General features: G+C 41.4%; 1 protein-coding gene across 1 annotated transcript; it reads left to right on the top strand.

Moving 5' to 3' along the window:
* The first annotated feature begins 3993 nt into the window (after nucleotides 1–3993).
* LOC134537345 (lysosomal acid glucosylceramidase-like) lies at nucleotides 3994–22740 on the top strand. The gene is made up of 10 exons (XM_063377684.1): nucleotides 3994–4135; nucleotides 6598–6789; nucleotides 7596–7740; nucleotides 8279–8432; nucleotides 8861–9021; nucleotides 11678–11915; nucleotides 13805–13949; nucleotides 14764–14837; nucleotides 17280–17575; nucleotides 22563–22740. The coding sequence occupies exons 1-10, from the start codon at nucleotides 4096–4098 to the stop codon at nucleotides 22660–22662; spliced, it is 1545 nt and encodes a 514-aa protein (XP_063233754.1). The 5' UTR covers nucleotides 3994–4095; the 3' UTR covers nucleotides 22663–22740.
* The last annotated feature ends 226 nt before the right edge of the window (nucleotides 22741–22966 follow it).

The raw sequence follows: 22966 nt of genomic DNA on the forward strand, positions 1-22966 counted from the left end.
CTCATGTTTATTAATTAATTTTAATAGTATTTATAATGATTACAAAAAAAGGATATGATTTTTCAATACTTAAAAAAAAATTAAAACCAAAATCCCGACGCTGTGTTATTTTTATAAAATTGTCTTCTTTCTCTCTCTCTCTGCCGTTTTACCTCTTGCGATATACTCACGAGTCGGGGTTTGAATTGCAAGGAAGTTTCACTTCTCTCACGTGTACCGAATTACAAGCGTTCTTATTTTTTGATCCTTGGAATCTTTTTTACTCGAATATATAATCCTTCGAATGTTAAGGATTTGCAGCTAATTGAGAATTTGAGGATATGATTGGCCCATCGCTAGTTTGCCCCGCGGGCGTTGGGGAGGGGGGGAGGGGGGCAGAGACAGTCCACGGGGGATCAGGAAGGAAGCCCTCTTTCGAGGCCTTCGATTGGCCCGACGAGTGGAGGGGGTGGGGGTGAGGGTTCACGAGCTCGTTGGCGGAGAACAAGGGGCGGGAAGGAGGAAACGGCAACATAATCAGCGGAGAAGAAGAAAATAAAAGGTAGACAAAGGATGGGGTAAAAAAAAAAATAAAGAACCGTGAAGCCCCGTGCACGCGACGGAACATCTCCTGGAAACGGAACGGAAATGAAAAGTTAAAGGGAACGGACAGACGTGGAGGAGAGAGTTAGGGGATTTATCCTGACGCAGCAGCGGTCAAAGCGCAGGTGTGTCGCGGGGACGTTGAACAAAGTCGGCAGGTTTGTTGGAGTTCAAAGCCAGTGTTTTTTTTTGTGGTGATATTCCATTGTGATGACTAGAGACCGGAAAAATTCGCGTATTCATTTCGCGATAGGCTAAAATTCAAATACACATACATCTAAGCTGCTTTTGTTATTGGCACACTGTTCATCTGGATGACTGTGAGCCAATGGGAAACAATCAAAGAAGTAACGTATCACAGGCAAAACATTTGAGACGACTCACAAGTCAGCAGCCAATGAACAGCCATTATTTTCCCGAGTATACTGAGAACTGTGTAGTATATCCTGAAAATCATCAAAAAAGCGAATTTTTCCAGTCCCTAGTGATGACGCCTCCAACTCTGTGTCAAGCATGCAACTTTATCATCAGTAAGTTGGTAGTACATAGATGGGGTACAGTCTGGTAGAAACATTACCACTTAACAAAAAAGATGCAAATTTAAAAGAAACTTCACGTAGACAAAACATAACCAAAAATTCGATGGAGATATGGAAACTCAAACGCAAATAAAAAAAATTCAATACTACAATTTGTTGTGTTTTTATATTGAATTAATACATCATATATGTTTTTGTTACACTTTACAAAACTAAATTAAAAATGAACTTTAACTTTCGATTCAAGACATACCTAACTATCAACCAAAGTATCTTGTGACGAACACGAGAGTTTTTTTTTTTAAATTTCAATTATAACGTTATAAAGATACTTACCAGTACCCCATTTACAATTTTCTTTTTTTGTAAACAGCACCTTACTGTTATTTGAGTATTTTTTTAATTGGTATATCTGATACAATTTTGATCACAAAATTATCCTGTATAAAACCGTGCGACGGGACTCGAACCCAGGGACCTCCCGACCAGACTCGAGTGGCCCGGTTGTGCTTCGTGACGTCACGCGACGCAAGAGGGTGCTCAGGCACACGACCTCGCCATACTTCATCCCCCCCCCCCACCCCCCAGAGCGCAACAAAGGCGTGTGAAGCAACAGCACCCTCCATCTTCCAAGGTACAGCCGCGCAAGGCCAGCGGGGTGGCTATCCAATTACAAGACCGTTCGACCCGGATGAGGCTCGGGAATTTTTTTTTTTGACGTGACAACGTCTAATAAATCGATGAACGCCGGCTGCACGCACGAAAAAGGATGACTCATTGTCCCGTTACGCACATTGTACGCTTGCGCCGCATCTATATCTCTTCCACTCGATTGGAACAACCATCGATTTGACTTTTTCGAGGCACATTAAACTTGAAACACTCCCATTCGTTTCCTACGTTTCCTATCATCGTTCTATCCTTAACAGAATAACACAGATTGGAAGAAGTTAAATAGCTAACATGTATAAAAGTTATAGTTAAAATAATCTCTTCGTTAAAGTAATAAACATATTTGAATTAATGAGTGCTAATCAAAGTAAATTTATCAATTAAATTGTAGATTTCATTTCACTCCTTTGCATGCATACAAAATAGTGATAATTCAATAAAAATGATTCAATTTTATTCATACAAATATGCAATCATTTCATCAATGTTTTGTTACGACGTTGCCACTTTAAAATATTATCGTCCGTAAACTGACTTTACAGACAACCAATGCTTGGGTCTACCCTGAAAGGACTTAAACTAACAAATATAACTATTGCTAACAGATGTCACAGGAAATTTTTTTTTACAAATTATGTGATACGTACAGAACACGTTTACAGTTATAGTATACAGTAATAGATTTAGAAGAAAAAAAACTGTACAAAAATGTTTTCGCTCCCGAAACATTGTTATCGTTTGATGGCCCTGGGTGAACATTAAGTTATTTGTAAAAAAAAAAAAAAAAAAAAAAAATCTTCGTGGAAATTTATGTTTTTGTAAAATTAGCCACAGGTTTGAAAACATTGACGTTAAAATCGCATGAAATGGGACGAGAAATCTGTACCATATTTCATTAGAGATGCCGTACTGGACTTGTGTTACAGAGAAGAAAAAGGCTATCCTAGTTTCAAGTTGGTTTGCCAATCTTTCCAGGAGAATCCCACGATGGTTCGTTACTATAGACCATTTACTACAGTTGTGAGAAAAACTTGGAATACTGATTTCAAAGAAAACTGTTAGCTCGGCTGGCTGTGTTGACTTATAAACTTGAGAGGTGGACACACAAAATATAATTATATTCATCTCAAACGTTTTTTTTTTTAAATCAGTATCCCACACTTTTGTGACCACTCCTCGTAGAGTGCTCAGTTACATTTTTCAATAAAATAATAAAAATAAATAATACAAATAAATGGGTTCGTCATTTAGTAGAGGTTTATTTTTAAGCTGAGGGTTTCTCGCCTAATACCTAGAGTCGAGAGAAGTGGTTCAGGCCGCATAATTCTCTCCGCAGACGAATGGGAGGCAGAGAAAGGCATCAGGGAAATGAGTTTTTATCCCCCCTCCACCTTACCCTGGCCAATGAGCTGGCTCCGAGAGCGACCACGTGGTGTGTGGTCGTGTGCTGCTTAGCTACGTGAGACGCGCTACCCCAGCCAGGGGCGTTAGGGGTTGATGCGGCTAGGGGTGTGGAGAAGGGAGGGGGGAAACTACCCCTGCAGCCGGACGGACCCCGACACAAAGTAACGATCCCGTAATTACTAAAGCCCCGTAGCTGCGCGTCGCGCGAGTAACCGCTTTCTTCAAAGCCCGGCTCGTTAGAAGCGCCTCAGGTACCTGCACGGCTCTCTTCAAACGATCTTCTAAAATGCCGAATTAATTAACATAATCCTCGTCTTATGAGTTTCATATAAAAGCGAGCTGTAAAAGAGAGAGAGAGAACAAATATTAATTAACAATAATTTGATTACCACGAACCAGGTAAGTGTTTAAAAACTTTTTATGACAAAATAAAAAAAATTGATGATTTAGATGATTTTTATTTAGTCATGAACTGATATGTAGAAGTTCTGAAACAAAAAATAACCAATTTGTTTATAAACCATTTGCCTTATTCCTGCAAATTTAGCAAAAAAAATTTCTGCCCATTCGATAGCATAAAATTATTTGTTATTTAAAATGTTTTATTATTTTATTAAATTCCCAAAGTTTCATAGATACCGACAGATATATGATGAAGAATGAAAACGTTTTTATTGTTCAAGCTGCTAAAAAAATTGTTTATTTGTAATCATGGTTTTAAAAGCTGATAAGGACAAAGAGGTTTCAGTATCACTGCCTCACTTTTATCACTTTTAGTACGACACTATCTCAAAATGAAACCATTGTGTTTGCTATCATTTAGATATACCTAAAGAAATTCATCTGTTTAAATTAACTCTTCTTCGATCGCAGTTGCAGTGCGCACACGAGACAAGAAATGGGACAACTCATTTTGTTTTTCTCTGTTCTGATCTCAGGTAAAATAGTTTTACAAGTTTTCGGGGAAAAAAATAAATAAACATGCTACGTTTCTCGTTAAAGAAAGAAACATCTACATTAGCCGATATGTTCGTATGCATGCATGTACGGTAGCTAACACTTTAGAGTAATTCAAGACGTTATTTTAAAAATACACCATTGCTGGTTACAATGTATATCATAAGAAATCTTAATAAGGACAAAATAAAAACGAATATAAAAGAAAAACGAACGTTCAAATACACAGACAACAAAACTATATCAGCCGATGTCAAAAAATAAACAGCACAAAACTTCCATGAAAGTAATTTGTCAAAACTTTATAACAGCCCAGACGGACGCACTGGACTAGCAACGACGGGACAGTAGAAAAAAAGGACAGTAAATAAAGACAAAAAAATTCCTTGGACAACTCAGCAACAAACAGACTAGCCCAACGATGATACTAAACAGATAATATGGACAAAAACGACAACGCAGAGGCGCACACGCGAAATCAATCTGTTTGTGCATAAGGACGGAAACAGATCTCAGTTTTCAAAACGTCGTAACTGTTGTTTTAGGAACCCTGCTGTGTTCGTCGGTTCTGTCGTTGAGGTGTCCAGAATATGTTTTTTTTTTCTGATCGCAGAGTTTCACCTGTACTGTCTCTGTGTTGTTGTGTTGTCCGCATTGTCTGTTAAGTCTAATCGTTGGGTTTGTCTGTTCGTTACTGTGTTGTTGTCCAAGGCCGTTGTAAGTATTTACTGTTCTTGTTGCTGCTGTCCCGTTGTTGTTAGCTGTTTCCGTCTGTATTGTTATAATTTTGTGATTAATTCATTCCATGGAATTGTCTATGCTATTTATGTTTTTTTAGTTTGTTTTTTCACGGTTGATAGTGTCTTGTTTTCTGTGTGTTTGCATGTTCATCTTTCTTGTATATTCATCTCTTTTGTACTTTATTGAGGTTTATTACTGCATATAGTTTAACCTACAATTATCTATGTATATTGAGTCAATCTTCCACATTGCAAGAACCATTCAAAGAACTTACTTTAGAGTAAAGAAGAATAGTTCACGATCTTGAAATTTTTAAAAATACTTCGTCGTATCTTGCAAACACCTTTTGTGCAACATTTTTTGGCTCCAAAAGTAAAGAACGTGGTTTTAAACACTTTTTGAAGTTATACTTCTAATACGACTTCCAACAAGGTTGCGTTAAACGTTTAACGCTACCATTAAGAATAACGCTACCATGGAGAATTATTTGCATGCAATTAAAAAATATTTTTAATGATGCCAAATAAGTATAACTTCTCACGCGCGTACCTAAGTACACGCGCCCATTTTTAGCACATGGTTTTTGGGCTAACTAGCTATAATGACTCATGTAGTCATTCGCCTGAACAAATTAAAATTTTTCTCAACTCTTGCACGTTGGTGCCTTTTGATTAATGTTTGATTTCAACAACTTTAGGAACCTCGGCTAACTATTATAAATAAAATATTAGAAACTGGTCATTCAATTTGGCTCAGTAGTAATATTGTGTGGCTGGTAAGTCAAGGTCGTAGTTTTTGATCATGTTTTAATTTGTGTATCGTTTGTAAATGTAACACTCTTTTATTTGATGCGCAATAATAATATCAGGAACACCTGATATGCCATCGCCGGACGATAATGGAAGTAAACTTGTAAGCAACACGCTGATGTTTTCGAAGCAAGAGGACTGACTCTAAAAACTATTGCACTGTCTAAGACCCGTGTAGAAACAGCTTAGACTTTCTGTATTTCATTACCCACAAAATGTGACATTTGACAAAAAAGATACTGTAGATTGGACCTTACTTTAGTTCTGGAAAAACTAATTGCCTTTGACCGTTTCTTTGCTTAACCTTTTTTTCCTTGAATTTCTTTCCCACAAACATTGCTTCTTTCTTTTCATCAGTGACATCACCCATGAAGAAACTCTTTGGACTCCCTATGCTCCGCGCAATACGATCATAAGCGATAGCATTTTATCACCGCAAATAAATAAAAAAAATTGTACCGTTGTAATCATTGATTTCTAGTTGCTTGTTTCCCATGACAGAAGTGTAGTGATTTGGCAGTGATCCCCCAAAACTCTATTCACACATTCCAAAAATATTCCCCTCCCTCATGGGCCTATACTCCCCCTAATAACTGGAAAATGACTGTGTCGAGGGGTAGAAAAAAGGTCCGAGTGCTAGGATTTTCCCCGGTGTGTCGTGGCGTCGATCGCATGAGGGAATGATTTCGGTAGAAGGGTCGATGTATTCCACACCTGCCCAAAGAGCACGCTACGGAATCAGGACACTTTCGTAACCTTCTTTCGGAACGGTTTAAGGGCTGTTTTCACCGTGGGTGTGAGACATTGGGGAGCGGGTGTCTACTGAGGGTGTATCTGCTGAGCGGGTGTCTACTGGTTCGAGACTGAGGGCGTATCTGCTGTGTCCTGCCCAGTGAGCCTGGCGGGGAAGCCATGCCTCCCGCGGCACACGGGCGGAGAGACCGTCGTCTGCGTGTGCAACGCCACGTACTGCGACTTCCTGGACGCCATCTCGGACCAGCAGGTGTCCGGCACGGCCTTCCTGCTCTTCGAGACCTCTGAGGCCGGGCTCAGACTGCACCGCACCCAGGGGAAGCGCTCCGCAGGTGAGCACCTTCACCTCACGTTCCGCGTTACTCCTCGGTACCCCAGCACCGATCATGGCTCTGCAATCCAGCAACCCTGACTTCATTTTATTTAAAGATTTCCCAAAACTACTCCAGTTACATACTGAAATAGTTCATCATGTGTTATCGCACAATTTTTTTTTCTCATTAAACTTGATTGGTCTCAATTATTGACCTACTCATTTTTGACGAAAAATAATGACTTTTAACAAAGTGTATATATATTTCATGGTTCTTCTTAATCTCACTTTGACCATGATGGAGTCAATCGTCTTATTATTTCTTCTTCAAATCTTATATGTGACCATTCTCTCAGCCAAGAAAACCCATGTTGGAATCCTTGCAAAAAAAAAACTACTCTGAATTTTTTTATGTGGGAAAATGGATACTTTTGCAAATAGTTAAAATATTTTATGAAATTTCTCCATTATAACTGATCTGCTGCTTCACTCTCACTTAACCACACATTTTCATTCAATAGTTATTTACAGGAAACAACAAGTCGAAATACGGCAACTCTGGCTCCACTGTGTGCCAGTCTTCTTTCACCTCGTCTTTGTGGACCATGCCTTAGATGGGAAACGACAAGTGTTACCTAGATTGAACATCCCAAGTCTCTCCTTGTGATGGAACAAAGTTCCTGAATATTCCTTCAAATATTTTTATTTCCTATATGTGTAGCTCGGATGATGCAGTGTCCTTCATCTGTATGCTGAGTTATTGTGACCAGTCCTTGAAGAAGGCTGGTGTGGAAATGAGATGAACGAGTTTGGATATTTTTGCAGGCAGTAGAGCAACTGCAACAACCACGCTCACTGTCGACCGCGCCCAGACGTTCCAGGAGATGCTGGGTTTTGGAGCCGCACTCACAGACTCAGCCGCACTGAACATCATGAAGCTGAACCAGGTCACTAGGCACAATCTCCTCAGGTAAGACACCACAAGTGGACACTCTTCCCTGCATTTTGGAGCTATTTTCAGAACAAGGCTTGAAATTGAGACATGCCTTATGTTCTTAAAATTACTCACAGACGTAAGACTTCTGACATTTTGTAAATTGGCATTACTTATGGGAAAAAGACAAAGAGTTTGATCAATGACTACTTTATAACCATGATATATATAAATTTTTTTTGGATACAGGGTAAGTCACTGCAATGGTGTGTTTTAGATGACTACATATGCTCATTCTCTCCCCATTTAAACTATTTCGTTTTATCTTCTATCGGTCTTATATTAGACTGGCAAAAATTTATAAGATTGCTCCTTCTTTAAGGTAAGTTACTACTGTTGATGATAGTTTCATTTAAAAAAAAAACATTACGATTGTGATATTTAACAGGCTCTAGTGGACACAGAGTGAAGGAAAAATGTTTTCGGAATGGAGGATAAATAACTATACAAGGTTGCTAAAGATTACAATCACAATTACCATTTTGATTCCAATGTAAATAAATTGTTTTTTCAGGACCTATTTCGGAGAAGGCGGATCTAACTACTTGTACTTGAGAGTTCCGATGGCGTCTTGTGACTTCTCCGAGACATACTATTCCTACGACGATGTGAAAGGCGATGTGGAACTCAAACATTTTAGTCTCACAAAAAATGATGTCTATTATAAGGTAAATCTCCAAAAAAACTGTTATAACATAACTTCATACAGGAACTATTCTGTAGAGTAGCAGAAATTCCGGATCACAAATTACCATTATTTTACTGGTTGGTATAGCCTACCGGTAAAACATTGATTTCAATAAAATTATATTAGCATTCTTGATGATACGCCTATAAACATTCCACAAAAATCATTCCTACTTATTCCCAATAAAACAACCAAAAAAATTCAATTCCAGATCTATATTGGTGGACCATTTTCGGAAGATATCACTGCAGGCAAAAGGTCCTTTTTATATTAAGTATAAAGCTTTGCACAGATATCAAAAAGATCACCCACTAATATAAAATTGATTCAGCTCCAGTAGGTAGAAGTTCATAAACAGCCGAATAATGTAATTTGTTTGCGGTTTGATATCTGTTGTCTCCCTTCCAGGTGCCCATCGTGAAGGAGGCGTCTCAGCTCCGCGGCCAGGAGATCAAGCTGTTCGCGTCGCCCTGGTCGGCGCCATATTGGATGAAGATCAACGGCACTACCAAGGGCATCAGCCGCCTCAACGAGTCCTACTATCAGGTCTGGGCCAACTACTTCGTCAAGTAAGTGGCGACTACTTCGTCAAGTAAGTGGCGACTACTTCGTCATGTGGGTGCGCGCTCATTCCTGAGGCTGTTCCTGTCAACAATCGCTTCAGGAACACTTAAACAACTATGAGAACCAACATGCATGATTTTGTAATCTTTGTGATAAGGTTTTTATTTTGTTTTTTTGTCATTCAAATGCTTCTCTACTTCTTACCCAACATACACGAAAACCTGACTGACCGGAACACTGGGGTAATCATTCAGCCTGTGTCCAGTAATTCATGATGACCCGAAAACACAAAATTCCCCATTCGTTCTAAGACGACTAACATTCTTAGAGCTCTCACACCTTTACTGTGTCTATGCCAGATGATGACGCTAAATGCGTTGCCGGTATGTCCATGCTGGGCCATGAAGCTGGGGAGTTTCCGTGCCAACGAAAAAATAAATCATGACTTCCAAATCAATTTGGTTTTTTTAACAAGCTGTGTAGAAACCTCAATGGAATTTATATAATCGCATGAGGGTATTATCAGACTGTCAAGAACATCCTTAATGTTTATTTGATTTTTGAAGATTTCCCCTAGCGGTGATTAAAAATTTTAAATTTTCTGTGTTTTTTATTAAGTGCAGTTCTTGTCTGTGTCTTAGGAAATTGAAATATGTATAATGTACTGGTTTTAATTTTGAACACTTTTAAAATATGTCATGTAAATGTTTTAAAATCAATAATAACATAAATAGTTTTGAAACTTTTTAGGAAACAATTTCAATTAATGCAAAAAATATCTTTAAAAACATCTGTAAATCTAGGTCAAAAAAGATAACTTTAATGATGCTTCTGTTTGTCAAAATTTTGCAATAAATAGCTCTATTTAAAAATAAATAAATTCTTTCTAATCATTGATAATGAAATTTTAAAAGGAAACTTTTATTGATAATGTATCAAAACTTCACATAGGCTAAATATTTTACTGTCGAATGAACAAAAAAAAAGAGTGTTTCAGCCATTTAAAAACCGAATATTATATTTGACCTTGGCACTGTTTTGTACATTCTTTTTCTCTGGTTGTAAACTTCAAAGTTAAAATCGTCTTTAATCCAGATGCCCAGTTGGAAATTTCTCAAACGACATAATAGGTAATCAGAATACAAAAAAAATTATAATTGTACTATTTGGAGAATGGTGTGTTAGAAGTCAAAAACATATCGCATATTGACACAGAATAGGAGGAAGTGAAGGAATGAGAAAACCAACCTAAAGGACTGGTGGTTTTAAATAGAATGGTATTTGTACGGCACAGATAACAATTGGAGGATTTTTAGTGGCAAATTAAAACAATTCCAATGTCGAAGTTGTTTCCTTGGGGCTATAGCTCTGCCGAAAACAAGGATACTGGAGCCCAGGCAATATCGCAGCTGTCCGAGAACACTTCATTCCGCGCCGGGAGTGTTCCAGTAAGTAAGGATGTTCTTCCTCCCGGCCCGGGAGGGTCTGGCTGACAGGCGTGAGAAGTTGGCCGGAGGAAACTGAACTGCCCTGCAAGCTCCCTCCGGCAGCGGTGCCGGCCCATCTGTTAGCCGGCCCGATCCTCTACCAGTTCCCGATATGGTCGCTCCCTCGGGACGCAGCCTCTCATCTGTTTTCGTTTGGTCCCGGTCGCGTCCATGCTTCGCGGGAGTCTCACTGCTGTTCCGTCGAAACAGTGCTTCCGTCTAAACTACCGGATTGGCAGGGATAGTTTAAAAAAAAAACAACCGATACCTTGTTGCACCTGAAAAACCTTTCCTCTTCCGAATCATAAGTCGAATTTAAAATCCACCACCTCTTGCTACTCAGAGAGTCTCTAGGTTCTCAAGTTAATCCCTGCAGCTTTATGCCTTGAAAAAACTCATGGAAGTGATTTTTTTATCATTAGTCAGACACCTGTGCTGAGCTGACTGTGCCAGTAAGAGATTGTCATAAAAGAAAGGGAGTAAAGCCGGTTGAGAAGGATAGCTGCGAGACAAGGGCGAAAGAGCTCAGGGAACAGAGTGATGGGAGTCTTAAAGTAAACGATGTTGTTCCTTCATTTACCAGTACTTCATTAGTATAAACTTACAGCACTGACGCACAGCGAATTTCGTCTTGTCAGCCTCTATATATCTGTAGATGCAATCAAAAATACAAAACCTGAACAGGTTTATGACCCTGGTCACCTTCACACAGTCTTGCGGAAAAAAAGGACTATCTTCTACACATTGTTTGCCACGCTCCAGATTAGTTTTATCACGCTTATCATGCGTACCTCTCGTGATACAAATAATATATCTAGAATATAGGGTTTCCATCAGCAAATGATAAATTGTTTACAGTTGCTATAGGACAATACATCTGTGGTTTAAGTTATAAACTTCAAATACTTTTCCAAAGGTCCTCAAGCAGAAAGATGCGAAATGGTATGATGTAAAGTGTTAGTGATTAATTGATCAGTTGGAAAATGAGCATATTGGTACCGACAGGTGGAACTTCGTGCCGGAGCGTATCAGCAGAACATTTTCGACTGGATCGTAAACGAAAAATCCTTTCTTTTTTTAAATCCGATCTGTTGCCTTGTGAGTTCACTTCTTGGTAGCGCTGCCTTCACCTGAGCCAAGACTACTTCAGGGCCTTTCTCTCTGGTGATGGCAGGTTCTTCGAGGCGTACAAGCTGCACGGCGTGACGTTCTGGGGGGTGAACCCTCAGAACGAGCCCAGCCAGGGCCAGAGGACACCGTCCTCCATCCCCAGCATGGGCTGGACCGAGGACCAGATGAAGAAGTTCGTGGGGCAGAACCTGGGCCCGACGCTCCATCGCTCGGGCTTCGGCGGGCTCAAGCTCATGAACCTCGATGACAACCGCAGCAACCTGCCTGGCTTCGCTGACGCGGTCAGTGTCTCCCGGACGACATCTAACTCACGCTAGTCTGTGGCGTTGACGGGCAGGTCCTGTTGGCATCAGTTACTATACTCGCGTTGATGGAATTGGCCTGGTACTTCAACGATTGGATCCGGTCAGCCAGGTCAACTTGCCAGAGAAGTTGTTTTCGACCGCTGAGGTCGGTTCAGGAACTCCCTTCACTAATATGTTCCATTTACATCACGGGCGCAATGCATGGCTAGCATACCCAGATCTTTCTCCTGTGTTGGATCACGGGATGGATATTGGGGTGATCCGCGAGTTGGATCACGGGGCAGGAGCCAGGTTGGGACTTAGCTCCGGGGATGGGGTGAGTCCCGGAGGAGGAGATCTGATTAAGGTCGTGAGAGATGGTCCTTAAGTGGATTACTGAGTCGGATCTTGGACCAGATGTTATCTCACTGGAACTTCAGATAGCTCCTAGGTTAAATACCAGTTCTGGTCAGAATCTGATCTCTTGCCACGAATTGGGGAGTAAACAGAAATTAGGAGTAATCGTAGTAGTTTCCTAGTCTGTGTATCCCCGCGAGAGCTCAAGATTAGATGATAAGAACTCCTAAACAAGACGAACATCTACGACGGCCAGCAGAATATTTCTCTGAGAACATTCGTTTCTCTTTATTGACTTATTTTGTTCTAAAAATTTGTGCTGTCTAATGTTTCCCTGTTAAGTGTCGACAACCTTCCTCTGGGTTTCACACTGAAAGTCCATCACACATGCTTCTGGTTACAGATGAGAAATTGATCTCCGCATGAAGGACTTTTTTACCTAATGAGGTATGTCATTTTATCCTGTGATGCAATTAAATTGATAATTTCTGGTACTAAATCAGAACTGACAATATTTTTATAAGGTGGATTTAAAAAAATTACTCAGTCCAAATATATCTGATAAGACGGACGAGCAATGTTGCTGTCTCCGTTCGGTTTACTATAAAATTTCATAACCGAAATAATTAACTATTTACTTATGGCTTAAGAGAATAAGCTACTAATACGGCAATGTGCTTCAAAATTTGGTCAATGTAAATGCCGTAGTTTCCATCTTTTGGAAATATTATTATTTGCCTTATTTCGTGATATTTTTTATGCTTTTTTTTAAGCCTGTTAAACCGCTTTGCCTCTTGTCTTTAGAGTCATGTCATGCAGTGGCGCAACTGTGAAGAGAGCTCAAGTTTTCAGTTCGTATAGAAGGAGTTAGTTAACAAAACTTCAAGCCAAGTAATATATCAGTCCTTATGGTAAGATGCTATTCACTAGCTAAACACCACCAACTGCTCACAGTAACAAAGGAAATATGAATGTACCTCCTAAACTTTAAAACTATGTTGCCAGTTTACCAGGATTCATGAGCATAAATAATTATAACGTAACATTGTCCAATCTTTTTTTTTTTCGCAACTAGGATTGTAACTGTTGACAAGAAAGTAAGAAATGATGGGTTTGTCTTTCAGAATTTTCCTCAGGAACCTCTAAATTTCTGTTGAATTTTATTTTCATGATACATACTAATATGTTTCAACAGTTATGGAAAATCAATTAATCACGTCAGTAAAATAGTTCAGATAACATAATCGTATCAGAAATAAAAGTCGTCATTTTAAAATATCCAAAATAATGAGAATTTTTATAAATAAATGTTCCATATATTATAAAACTAACAAATATAGTGTTTACAAAACGAAATCAGTTTATTATTTTTTTGTATTTTTGTTGCTGAACCTAAATACATTTTCACGAGAAACACACTAATACATAGTCGTAATAAATTATGCATCAATCCCTTTTATATTGAGGTCATAACGTTAGTAGTTAGTGAGCATTAAAATATCTGACGGCACTCACGTTTTCCTTGACAGGTGCTAGCGGACGCAGAAGCTAAGAAGTACTCTTCGGGGATATCTGTCCATTGGTACACGGACAGCTGGAATTCGGTAAACGCTCTCAGGAAAACCCACAGCGATCACCCTGATCAATTTCTTTTCTACACCGAGGCCTGCGTCAGTAAGTTGTGCAACATACTGTAGTACATTGTCATGAATATTTGTTGATAATTTGTGATTCAGCTACTCACAATGTTCGTGTTGTTAGTATATCGCAAAAGCGTAAGTGTTTTACGTTTTTGGTACCCTAATAGTTTTCTCGTTAAAAATAGTTTTCAACCAAATATTCCACTACTCAGTTACTTAAACTCTAACAGAATTAATCGTAAATAGCTGTGTTAGTATGTGAATTACCGTTCATAAAAAAGTTTTACTGAAACAGTTTTAGCCATTATGTAGATCAAAGTAACATACAACTTTACAATAACATTATACGCAGAGGAAAATGAAAATAAATTTTCAATTAATTAGGCAAAAAATGTATATAACTACGTAGAAATATTTTTTTATGTTGTTTAGAATTCAGTTTTGATTTTCATTGATGCAAAACCATTTTAAAGATATTGCTGAAAAATAGTTATCTAGTTAATAAGAGAAGCTACTGAAGTATTTGAGTTGGAAAAGCATATTTCATAATTATTAAAGTGACAATTTTATGAATACTGCCAGATTCTTAAAATAAAAAAATTATAAAAAATGTCATCAGAAACAATTTTTTTCATATCTTCATAATCGTATTAGTTTACTTTGTGAGATTAAAACATTTTAACTGATAACAAAATGACCACCCTAAATATGGACTTTAGGTCAAAATAAGATTAAATTGTGTATGTATAAAGCACGTAATAAAATGTAGTTAAGTGAATTTAATAAGAAAATTAAATTAAATTCATCCTGATTATAAAATTAGGCTCACTTTTATTAATATTTTTCAGTAACTACACTGACGCCAGCCGTTATGGGATCATGGGTGGCGATTGGAGAACGTTATATGAACAGCATGTTTCAGGTAAATATAAGTGGTTCGTTACCGATATCTAGATTAGAATATTAGAATATAATTTAAAAAAACTTCTGAAGTAAATACGTAAGTTTTATTAATACATAAAAATACACATTTCTAAAGGAAAGCAGGATTATTTATTTATTCAGTACCAATTTTATAACTATAGTCTAGCCTACCTAACTGGAATAATCATGTGATAAAATAATTAAAAACTTGTGAGTATCGGAAAACTAAATGCTCTTGTTAAACAGTTTATTTTCAATCATATGCATTATTTTAGTAACCTTTAAAAGCTGGTTATAATGGAAGTAGATAATTAGGTGAAGAAGTTTGATCAGGGGTGCCCACAAGGGGGGGGGGGGGGGGTAACGACGCAGACTGCGTCATAAAATTTTCAGGGGGGGGGGGGGGTGGTTAAAAGACGAGAAAAATGTATATATTATTTACATAATTATAGCTTCTAATGTGAAAATACGTTTCTGGTGCTTTAATAATTGAAAGGGATCTTGTAAATCAAATTGGCAACCCCGCACTTTCCTCAACAAAAGCAGTTTGGCATCTGTCGGTTCAGGATGGAAATATTACCTGATATGACCAAAATTATTAATAGAAAATTAGTTTTAATTAATGCAAAATGTGATAAAATATAATACTAAAAAAAGTATAATATTATAAAATAATGAGTAAATCATTGAGAAAATGGCATAAAAAATTTCGGGGGGGGGGGGGAGGCCATCATTAGGTTAGGAAGGGGGGTGAGTCATAGTGTTTGGGGGGGTGGGGCACCTCTGAGTTTGATCATCCGTATTCCAAACCATTTGCCCTTCACAGAAAAAAAACAACAACAGTCGAAAAATATGTAATCAAGTAAAACACGGATGAAACATTCCCAGGGTAGCTTTTGTCAAAATAAGTAAACACTATGAATTCTGAAGAAGAAATTAAGTCATTCAATAACACGCAAAGCTAAAAGGGGAAAAAAAACAGGAAAAATAATAAAACTGAGAACAACGAAGGCAGATAAATAGCATATTCGACGACGATAGCTCAGACGAACACACTGGCGAAGAATTCCAGAGGCAAACCAAATACAGACAGTGCAAACAAATACAACACAGGCAAACGCAGTAGGCGTCATACGACGAAACATATGCGACATTTCGGTGACTGCAATGTGGACCCGTCATCAAGCTCTCAAATGACTGCTATTTAGATTATTAAATCATTTGAGTTCTGTCTGTTTTTAACTAAAGCTGTAGTCAGAATCATAGACTAAAAATTATGTTCTATACAAATCAAAATTTTTCAGCTAAAATAACAAGGTTCTTTGGTGGCGAGACTAAATTTTTTATTTTAAAATATAATAAATAATTTAGACACTGCTATCCGATTTTAGTATTGACAATCACACAGCAGAGATTTTAATAACAGAATGATTTTAATTATTAGCATTATTTCCTGAAGCTCTGCGCACCGCGTGTGTGCCCGGGTAGGCGATAGTGACTGACATAGTGATGACCATACATTTCTTTCGAGACCCTGCTCCACCGAGAAAATGATTTAGGAGCCAAAATTATGTTCCAACGCCAAAAAAGGCTGTTATGGGTTGTTGGTAACATACAAATCTTTCTGCAACACCCATAACTAATACGAAATATGGTTTAAAAATTTCTGTATGCAAATCAATCGGTTATTGGCACTAAATTTGGTTACAGCAAACACTGAAATCATTTACATAACAGGTTTGTAATACTATCTCCTTTTTCTTACTGTTGCCATTGCTTTCCCTCTGTGTACTGAGCGAATGTCTAACAACACTTGAAAATGCTAAGTTATGTTTCTGTTTACAATACTGAATGGAAACAGAGAGCTTATATAATTTTCACGTGAGAAAGCATGATATGCTCTATAGAATCCACCCCTGGGGGAGTGAGCTTAAACACTCGAATAAAGGGCTGCATGGAGTTCACTAAATTGAGCTGTATGCTTGAATATAGGGGTATGTTCCAAAAAGCTGAGCATGGCACCGTAAAGAAGGATGTTAGGGCAATAATCCACTAAGGCTTTAGCTAAATAACATGTAGTATGAGCTACAGCCTGCTACAAAATAAGAAAATCATGCCATACTGTTCCAAGTCATCTACAAAGAAAAAAAAAGGTTGAACTAATCTAAGATTTTAAGAAGAATATTAACTGCTGTTACAATTTCTCTGCAAATGTACACAAAAGTAATAATCAAATCTATGAAGATCTACAAGAGTCCTAAGGTGTGCTGGAGTAATCTAAGATTCTATGACGACTATATATAGCTACTCGAGGTGCTCTGCGAAGATACGAAGGAGTGTATGACTAATCTAAGGCCATAAGTGGAAGATATCCCGTGGGGTGCAGTACGAAGTTTTGTCTGACTACTGTGGGACTAAGCAGGAGCTGTGATTGTTTCAGGCGCTCAACAACTGGGTGGTGGGCTGGACGGACTGGAACATGGCGCTGAACGAGCAGGGCGGACCCAAGAACGTCGGCGACCACATGACCTACTACGGCTACCCCGCCTCCGTGCTGGTGAACGCATCGGCCCAAGAGTTCTACAAGCTGTCGTCCTACTACGTGCAGGCGCACTTCTCCTCCTTCATACCGCCCGGGTCCAAGCGAGTGCAGCTGGACCTCAGCGGGGACAACACGCTGTTGAACGTGGCCTTCCTCACTCCTCAAGGGCGCATCGTGGTGGTCCTGGCCAATCAGTGAGCGCAATCTTCCTCTTCTCTTCCTCCGCTTACAACTCTCTGCTGAACGTGGCCTTCCTCACTCCTCAGGGGCGCATCGTGGTGGTCCTGGCCAATCAGTGAGCGCTCTATCCCTCTTCTCTTCCTCCGCTTACAACTCTCTGCAGAATGTGGCCTTCTTCACTCCTCAGGGGCGCATCGTGGTGGTCCTGGCAAATCAGTGAGCGCTCTATCCCTCTTCTCTTCCTCCGCTTACAACTCTCTGCAGAATGTGGCCTTCTTCACTCCTCAGGGGCGCATCGTGGTGGTCCTGGCCAATCTGTGAGCGCTCTATCCCTCTTCTCTACCTCCGCTTACAACTCTCTGCAGAATGTGGCCTTCTTCACTCCTCAGGGGCGCATCGTGGTGGTCCTGGCCAATCAGTCAGCGCTCTATCCCTCTTCTCTTCCTCCGCTTACAACTCTCTGCTGAACGTGGCCTTCCTCACTCCTCAGGGGCGCATCGTGGTGGTCCTGGCCAATCAGTGAGCGCTCTATCCCTCTTCTCTTCCTCCGCTTACAACTCTCTGCTGAACGTGGCCTTCTTCACTCCTCAGGGGCGCATCGTGGTGGTCCTGGCCAATCAGTGAGCGCTCTATCCCTCTTCTCTTCCTCCGCTTACAACTCTCTGCTGAACGTGGCCTTCCTCACTCCTCAGGGGCGCATCGTGGTGGTCCTGGCCAATCAGTGAGCGCTCTCTTCCTCTTCTCTTCCTCCGCTTACAACTCTCTGCAGAATGTGGCCTTCTTCACTCCTCAGGGGCTCATCGTGGTGGTCCTGGCCAATCAGTGAGCGCTCTATCCCTCTTCTCTTCCTCCGCTTACAACTCTCTGCTGAACGTGGCCTTCCTCACTCCTCAGGGGCGCATCGTGGTGGTCCTGGCCAATCAGTGAGCGCTCTATCCCTCTTCTCTTCCTCCGCTTACAACTCTCTGCAGAATGTGGCCTTCTTCACTCCTCAGGGGCGCATCGTGGTGGTCCTGGCCAATCAGTGAGCGCTCTCTTCCTCTTCTCTTCCTCCGCTTACAACTCTCTGCAGAATGTGGCCTTCTTCACTCCTCAGGGGCGCATCGTGGTGGTCCTGGCCAATCAGTGAGCGCTCTATCCCTCTTCTCTTCCTCCGCTTACAACTCTCTGCAGAATGTGGCCTTCTTCACTCCTCAGGGGCGCATCGTGGTGGTCCTGGCCAATCAGTGAGCGCTCTATCCCTCTTCTCTTCCTCCGCTTACAACTCTCTGCAGAATGTGGCCTTCTTCACTCCTCAGGGGCGCATCGTGGTGGTCCTGGCCAATCAGTGAGCGCTCTATCCCTCTTCTCTTCCTCCGCTTACAACTCTCTGCTGAACGTGGCCTTCCTCACTCCTCAGGGGCGCATCGTGGTGGTCCTGGCCAATCAGTGAGCGCTCTATCCCTCTTCTCTTCCTCCGCTTACAACTCTCTGCTGAACGTGGCCTTCCTCACTCCTCAGGGGCGCATCGTGGTGGTCCTGGCCAATCAGTGAGCGCTCTATCCCTCTTCTCTTCCTCCGCTTACAACTCTCTGCAGAATGTGGCCTTCTTCACTCCTCAGGGGCGCATCGTGGTGGTCCTGGTCAATCAGTGAGCGCTCTATCCCTCTTCTCTTCCTCCGCTTACAACTCTCTGCAGAATGTGGCCTTCTTCACTCCTCAGGGGCGCATCGTGGTGGTCCTGGCCAATCAGTGAGCGCTCTATCCCTCTTCTCTTCCTCCGCTTACAACTCTCTGCTGAACGTGGCCTTCCTCACTCCTCAGGGGCGCATCGTGGTGGTCCTGGCCAATCAGTGAGCGCTCTATCCCTCTTCTCTTCCTCCGCTTACAACTCTCTGCTGAACGTGGCCTTCCTCACTCCTCAGGGGCGCATCGTGGTGGTCCTGGCCGATCAGTGAGCGCTCTATCCCTCTTCTCTTCCTCCGCTTACAACTCTCTGCAGAATGTGGCCTTCTTCACTCCTCAGGGGCGCATCGTGGTGGTCCTGGCCAATCAGTGAGCGCTCTATCCCTCTTCTCTTCCTCCGCTTACAACTCTCTGCTGAACGTGGCCTTCCTCACTCCTCAGGGGCGCATCGTGGTGGTCCTGGCCAATCAGTGAGCGCTCTATCCCTCTTCTCTTCCTCCGCTTACAACTCTCTGCAGAATGTGGCCTTCTTCACTCCTCAGGGGCGCATCGTGGTGGTCCTGGCCAATCAGTGAGCGCTCTATCCCTCTTCTCTTCCTCCGCTTACAACTCTCTGCTGAACGTGGCCTTCCTCACTCCTCAGGGGCGCATCGTGGTGGTCCTGGCCAATCAGTGAGCGCTCTATCCCTCTTCTCTTCCTCCGCTTACAACTCTCTGCAGAATGTGGCCTTCCTCACTCCTCAGGGGCGCATCGTGGTGGTCCTGGCCAATCAGTGAGCGCTCTCTTCCTCTTCTCTTCCTCCGCTTACAACTCTCTGCAGAATGTGGCCTTCTTCACTCCTCAGGGGCGCATCGTGGTGGTCCTGGCCAATCAGTGAGCGCTCTATCCCTCTTCTCTTCCTCCGCTTACAACTCTCTGCAGAATGTGGCCTTCCTCACTCCTCAGGGGCGCATCGTGGTGGTCCTGGCCAATCAGTGAGCGCTCTATCCCTCTTCTCTTCCTCCGCTTACAACTCTCTGCAGAATGTGGCCTTCCTCACTCCTCAGGGGCGCATCGTGGTGGTCCTGGCCAATCAGTGAGCGCTCTATCCCTCTTCTCTTCCTCCGCTTACAACTCTCTGCTGAACGTGGCCTTCCTCACTCCTCAGGGGCGCATCGTGGTGGTCCTGGCCAATCAGTGAGCGCTCTATCCCTCTTCTCTTCCTCCGCTTACAACTCTCTGCAGAATGTGGCCTTCCTCACTCCTCAGGGGCGCATCGTGGTGGTCCTGGCCAATCAGTGAGCGCTCTCTTCCTCTTCTCTTCCTCCGCTTACAACTCTCTGCAGAATGTGGCCTTCTTCACTCCTCAGGGGCGCATCGTGGTGGTCCTGGCCAATCAGTGAGCGCTCTCTTCCTCTTCTCTTCCTCCGCTTACAACTCTCTGCAGAATGTGGCCTTCTTCACTCCTCAGGGGCGCATCGTGGTGGTCCTGGCCAATCAGTGAGCGCTCTCTTCCTCTTCTCTTCCTCCGCTTACAACTCTCTGCTGAACGTGGCCTTCCTCACTCCTCAGGGGCGCATCGTGGTGGTCCTGGCCAATCAGTGAGCGCTCTATCCCTCTTCTCTTCCTCCGCTTACAACTCTCTGCTGAACGTGGCCTTCCTCACTCCTCAGGGGCGCATCGTGGTGGTCCTGGCCAATCAGTGAGCGCTCTATCCCTCTTCTCTTCCTCCGCTTACAACTCTCTGCAGAATGTGGCCTTCCTCACTCCTCAGGGGCGCATCGTGGTGGTCCTGGCCAATCAGTGAGCGCTCTCTTCCTCTTCTCTTCCTCCGCTTACAACTCTCTGCAGAATGTGGCCTTCTTCACTCCTCAGGGGCGCATCGTGGTGGTCCTGGCCAATCAGTGAGCGCTCTCTTCCTCTTCTCTTCCTCCGCTTACAACTCTCTGCAGAATGTGGCCTTCCTCACTCCTCAGGGGCGCATCGTGGTGGTCCTGGCCAATCAGTGAGCGCTCTCTTCCTCTTCTCTTCCTCCGCTTACAACTCTCTGCAGAATGTGGCCTTCTTCACTCCTCAGGGGCGCATCGTGGTGGTCCTGGCCAATCAGTGAGCGCTATCTCCCTCCACTGTTTGAGTGCGAAACGTACAATATAAGCTTTATGTTGGGGGGTGGGGGGGTTAAACGACTCTTACAAATGTGTTTTTGTAAACTGAACAAAATTTCATGTTCTGGTCATACTTGCTTCTGACATGGTTTTGTTTCTAAAACTATGGTCTAGTTGCTCTAGCCTTTTGTGGGTTTTATTTTTATGCATTTATTTTCCATTAGACTGAAAAAAATAATTCTGGTGATTACGCCATAGAAAAATAGAATACCGAATTTTGCTTGAGCGACTTGCTTTTTTGCCCGTATATCTAGAGTATTAAACAAGGGATAGCAATAAAACTCAATGGTCTTTTGGTCACTTGGAATGAGTCTCGTTGTTAGTGAGGTCATAGCAGTAACAGATGGCACTCCACGGATATCGGGGCTGAAGTCAACCTTGGCCCAATGCAAGGAACCATGCCTGCATGCATCTGCAGTAGTTGCGGGAATCCGTGGTGCACAGAAATCAGGATAGCAGGACGGTATTCTGGCCAGGGTGCGGTGATGGAAGTTGCAGAACACCTCGGGTTTTAACGGTAATGCCGCTGTGGTTTTCCACTGGATCTGTCGTAAGACGTGGTTTGGAGAACACTACACCCATTCTTTGAACCCGGATAGGAAATTTTCCACACATGATAAATCACCGTTCCGCCGGGAATCGAACTTGGGACCTTTGTATTTGCAGCCAAGAGTCCCGTGTCACGTGACACCTGTTGGCTGATTATATCTAAGAGTTATATGCTCAATTACATCCACCTGATCGTTTGGAAGAGAATGTTATGCTCAGATAAAAATCAATAAAAGTAATGATCCATGTTATATTAATTTAGCTTTAGATGTACGCCATCATCAATTGCTAACGTAGCTTTATAACTTAGTAATTTTTATTCATGTTTTTAGATTATCTTTTTTTCTGGTTAAATGACATTTCTTAAGAATTCTATATTTCGTATTATTAATTATCTTAATTTCACAGCTCTTGCAACTCTCTTAGCAATTTAACATTTATGTGTTGTAGCATTTAGAAAGAACAGCAATTAAAATAAAATATATAAATATATAACTTTTGAATAATTTGTAGTAAGTAATTTAAATTATCTAATGTTTGTCAATGAAGTTAATGTTTCGTTCCAACTTTTAGATTTTGACAGCCGCTATAATTGTGAATTTTGAAAACCTGTTATCGTGGAGTAAATTATGTGTGTTCCAGAAGCGACCAACAGAAGACCGTCGTCATCTCAGAGAAGGCGAAAGCCCATATTTCAGTCACTGTCCAGAAAAGAAGCATCAACACTATCATCTACAAATGACCATTATGTGTTCATTGAGCAACTCTGTTAACTATAGACAGTTGTACAGTAAGATAAACTGAATAAAATTCAAATAAATAATTGTTTTTACAATCATCCCAACATATATGTATGTATATTTTTCTAAATATTTAATTACAAAAATAATTGTAAGGATTGTTCAAAAATTTGTATTTTTACATACAATTTCTCGGACACATGTACATCATTGCAGTTTTGCACTGTTTGCATTAGATTATAACGAATACGATTAATCAATTCATTCTATGGAATTAATATACTATAATTAATGTAATAGCGTAGC

Source organism: Bacillus rossius, chromosome 12 (assembly GCF_032445375.1).
Source record: "Bacillus rossius redtenbacheri isolate Brsri chromosome 12, Brsri_v3, whole genome shotgun sequence".
NCBI lineage: Eukaryota > Metazoa > Arthropoda > Insecta > Phasmatodea > Bacillidae > Bacillus > Bacillus rossius.

Excerpts from the sequence above, each read along its gene's own strand:
- LOC134537345 (XM_063377684.1), top strand. The coding sequence starts at position 4,096 with ATGGGACAACTCATTTTGTTTTTCTCTGTTCTGATCTCAG. Across the intron at positions 11,916-13,804 it reads TGCCTGGCTTCGCTGACGCG|GTGCTAGCGGACGCAGAAGC; the intron begins GTCAGTGTCTCC and ends TTTCCTTGACAG. Across the intron at positions 13,950-14,763 it reads CTACACCGAGGCCTGCGTCA|TAACTACACTGACGCCAGCC; the intron begins GTAAGTTGTGCA and ends AATATTTTTCAG.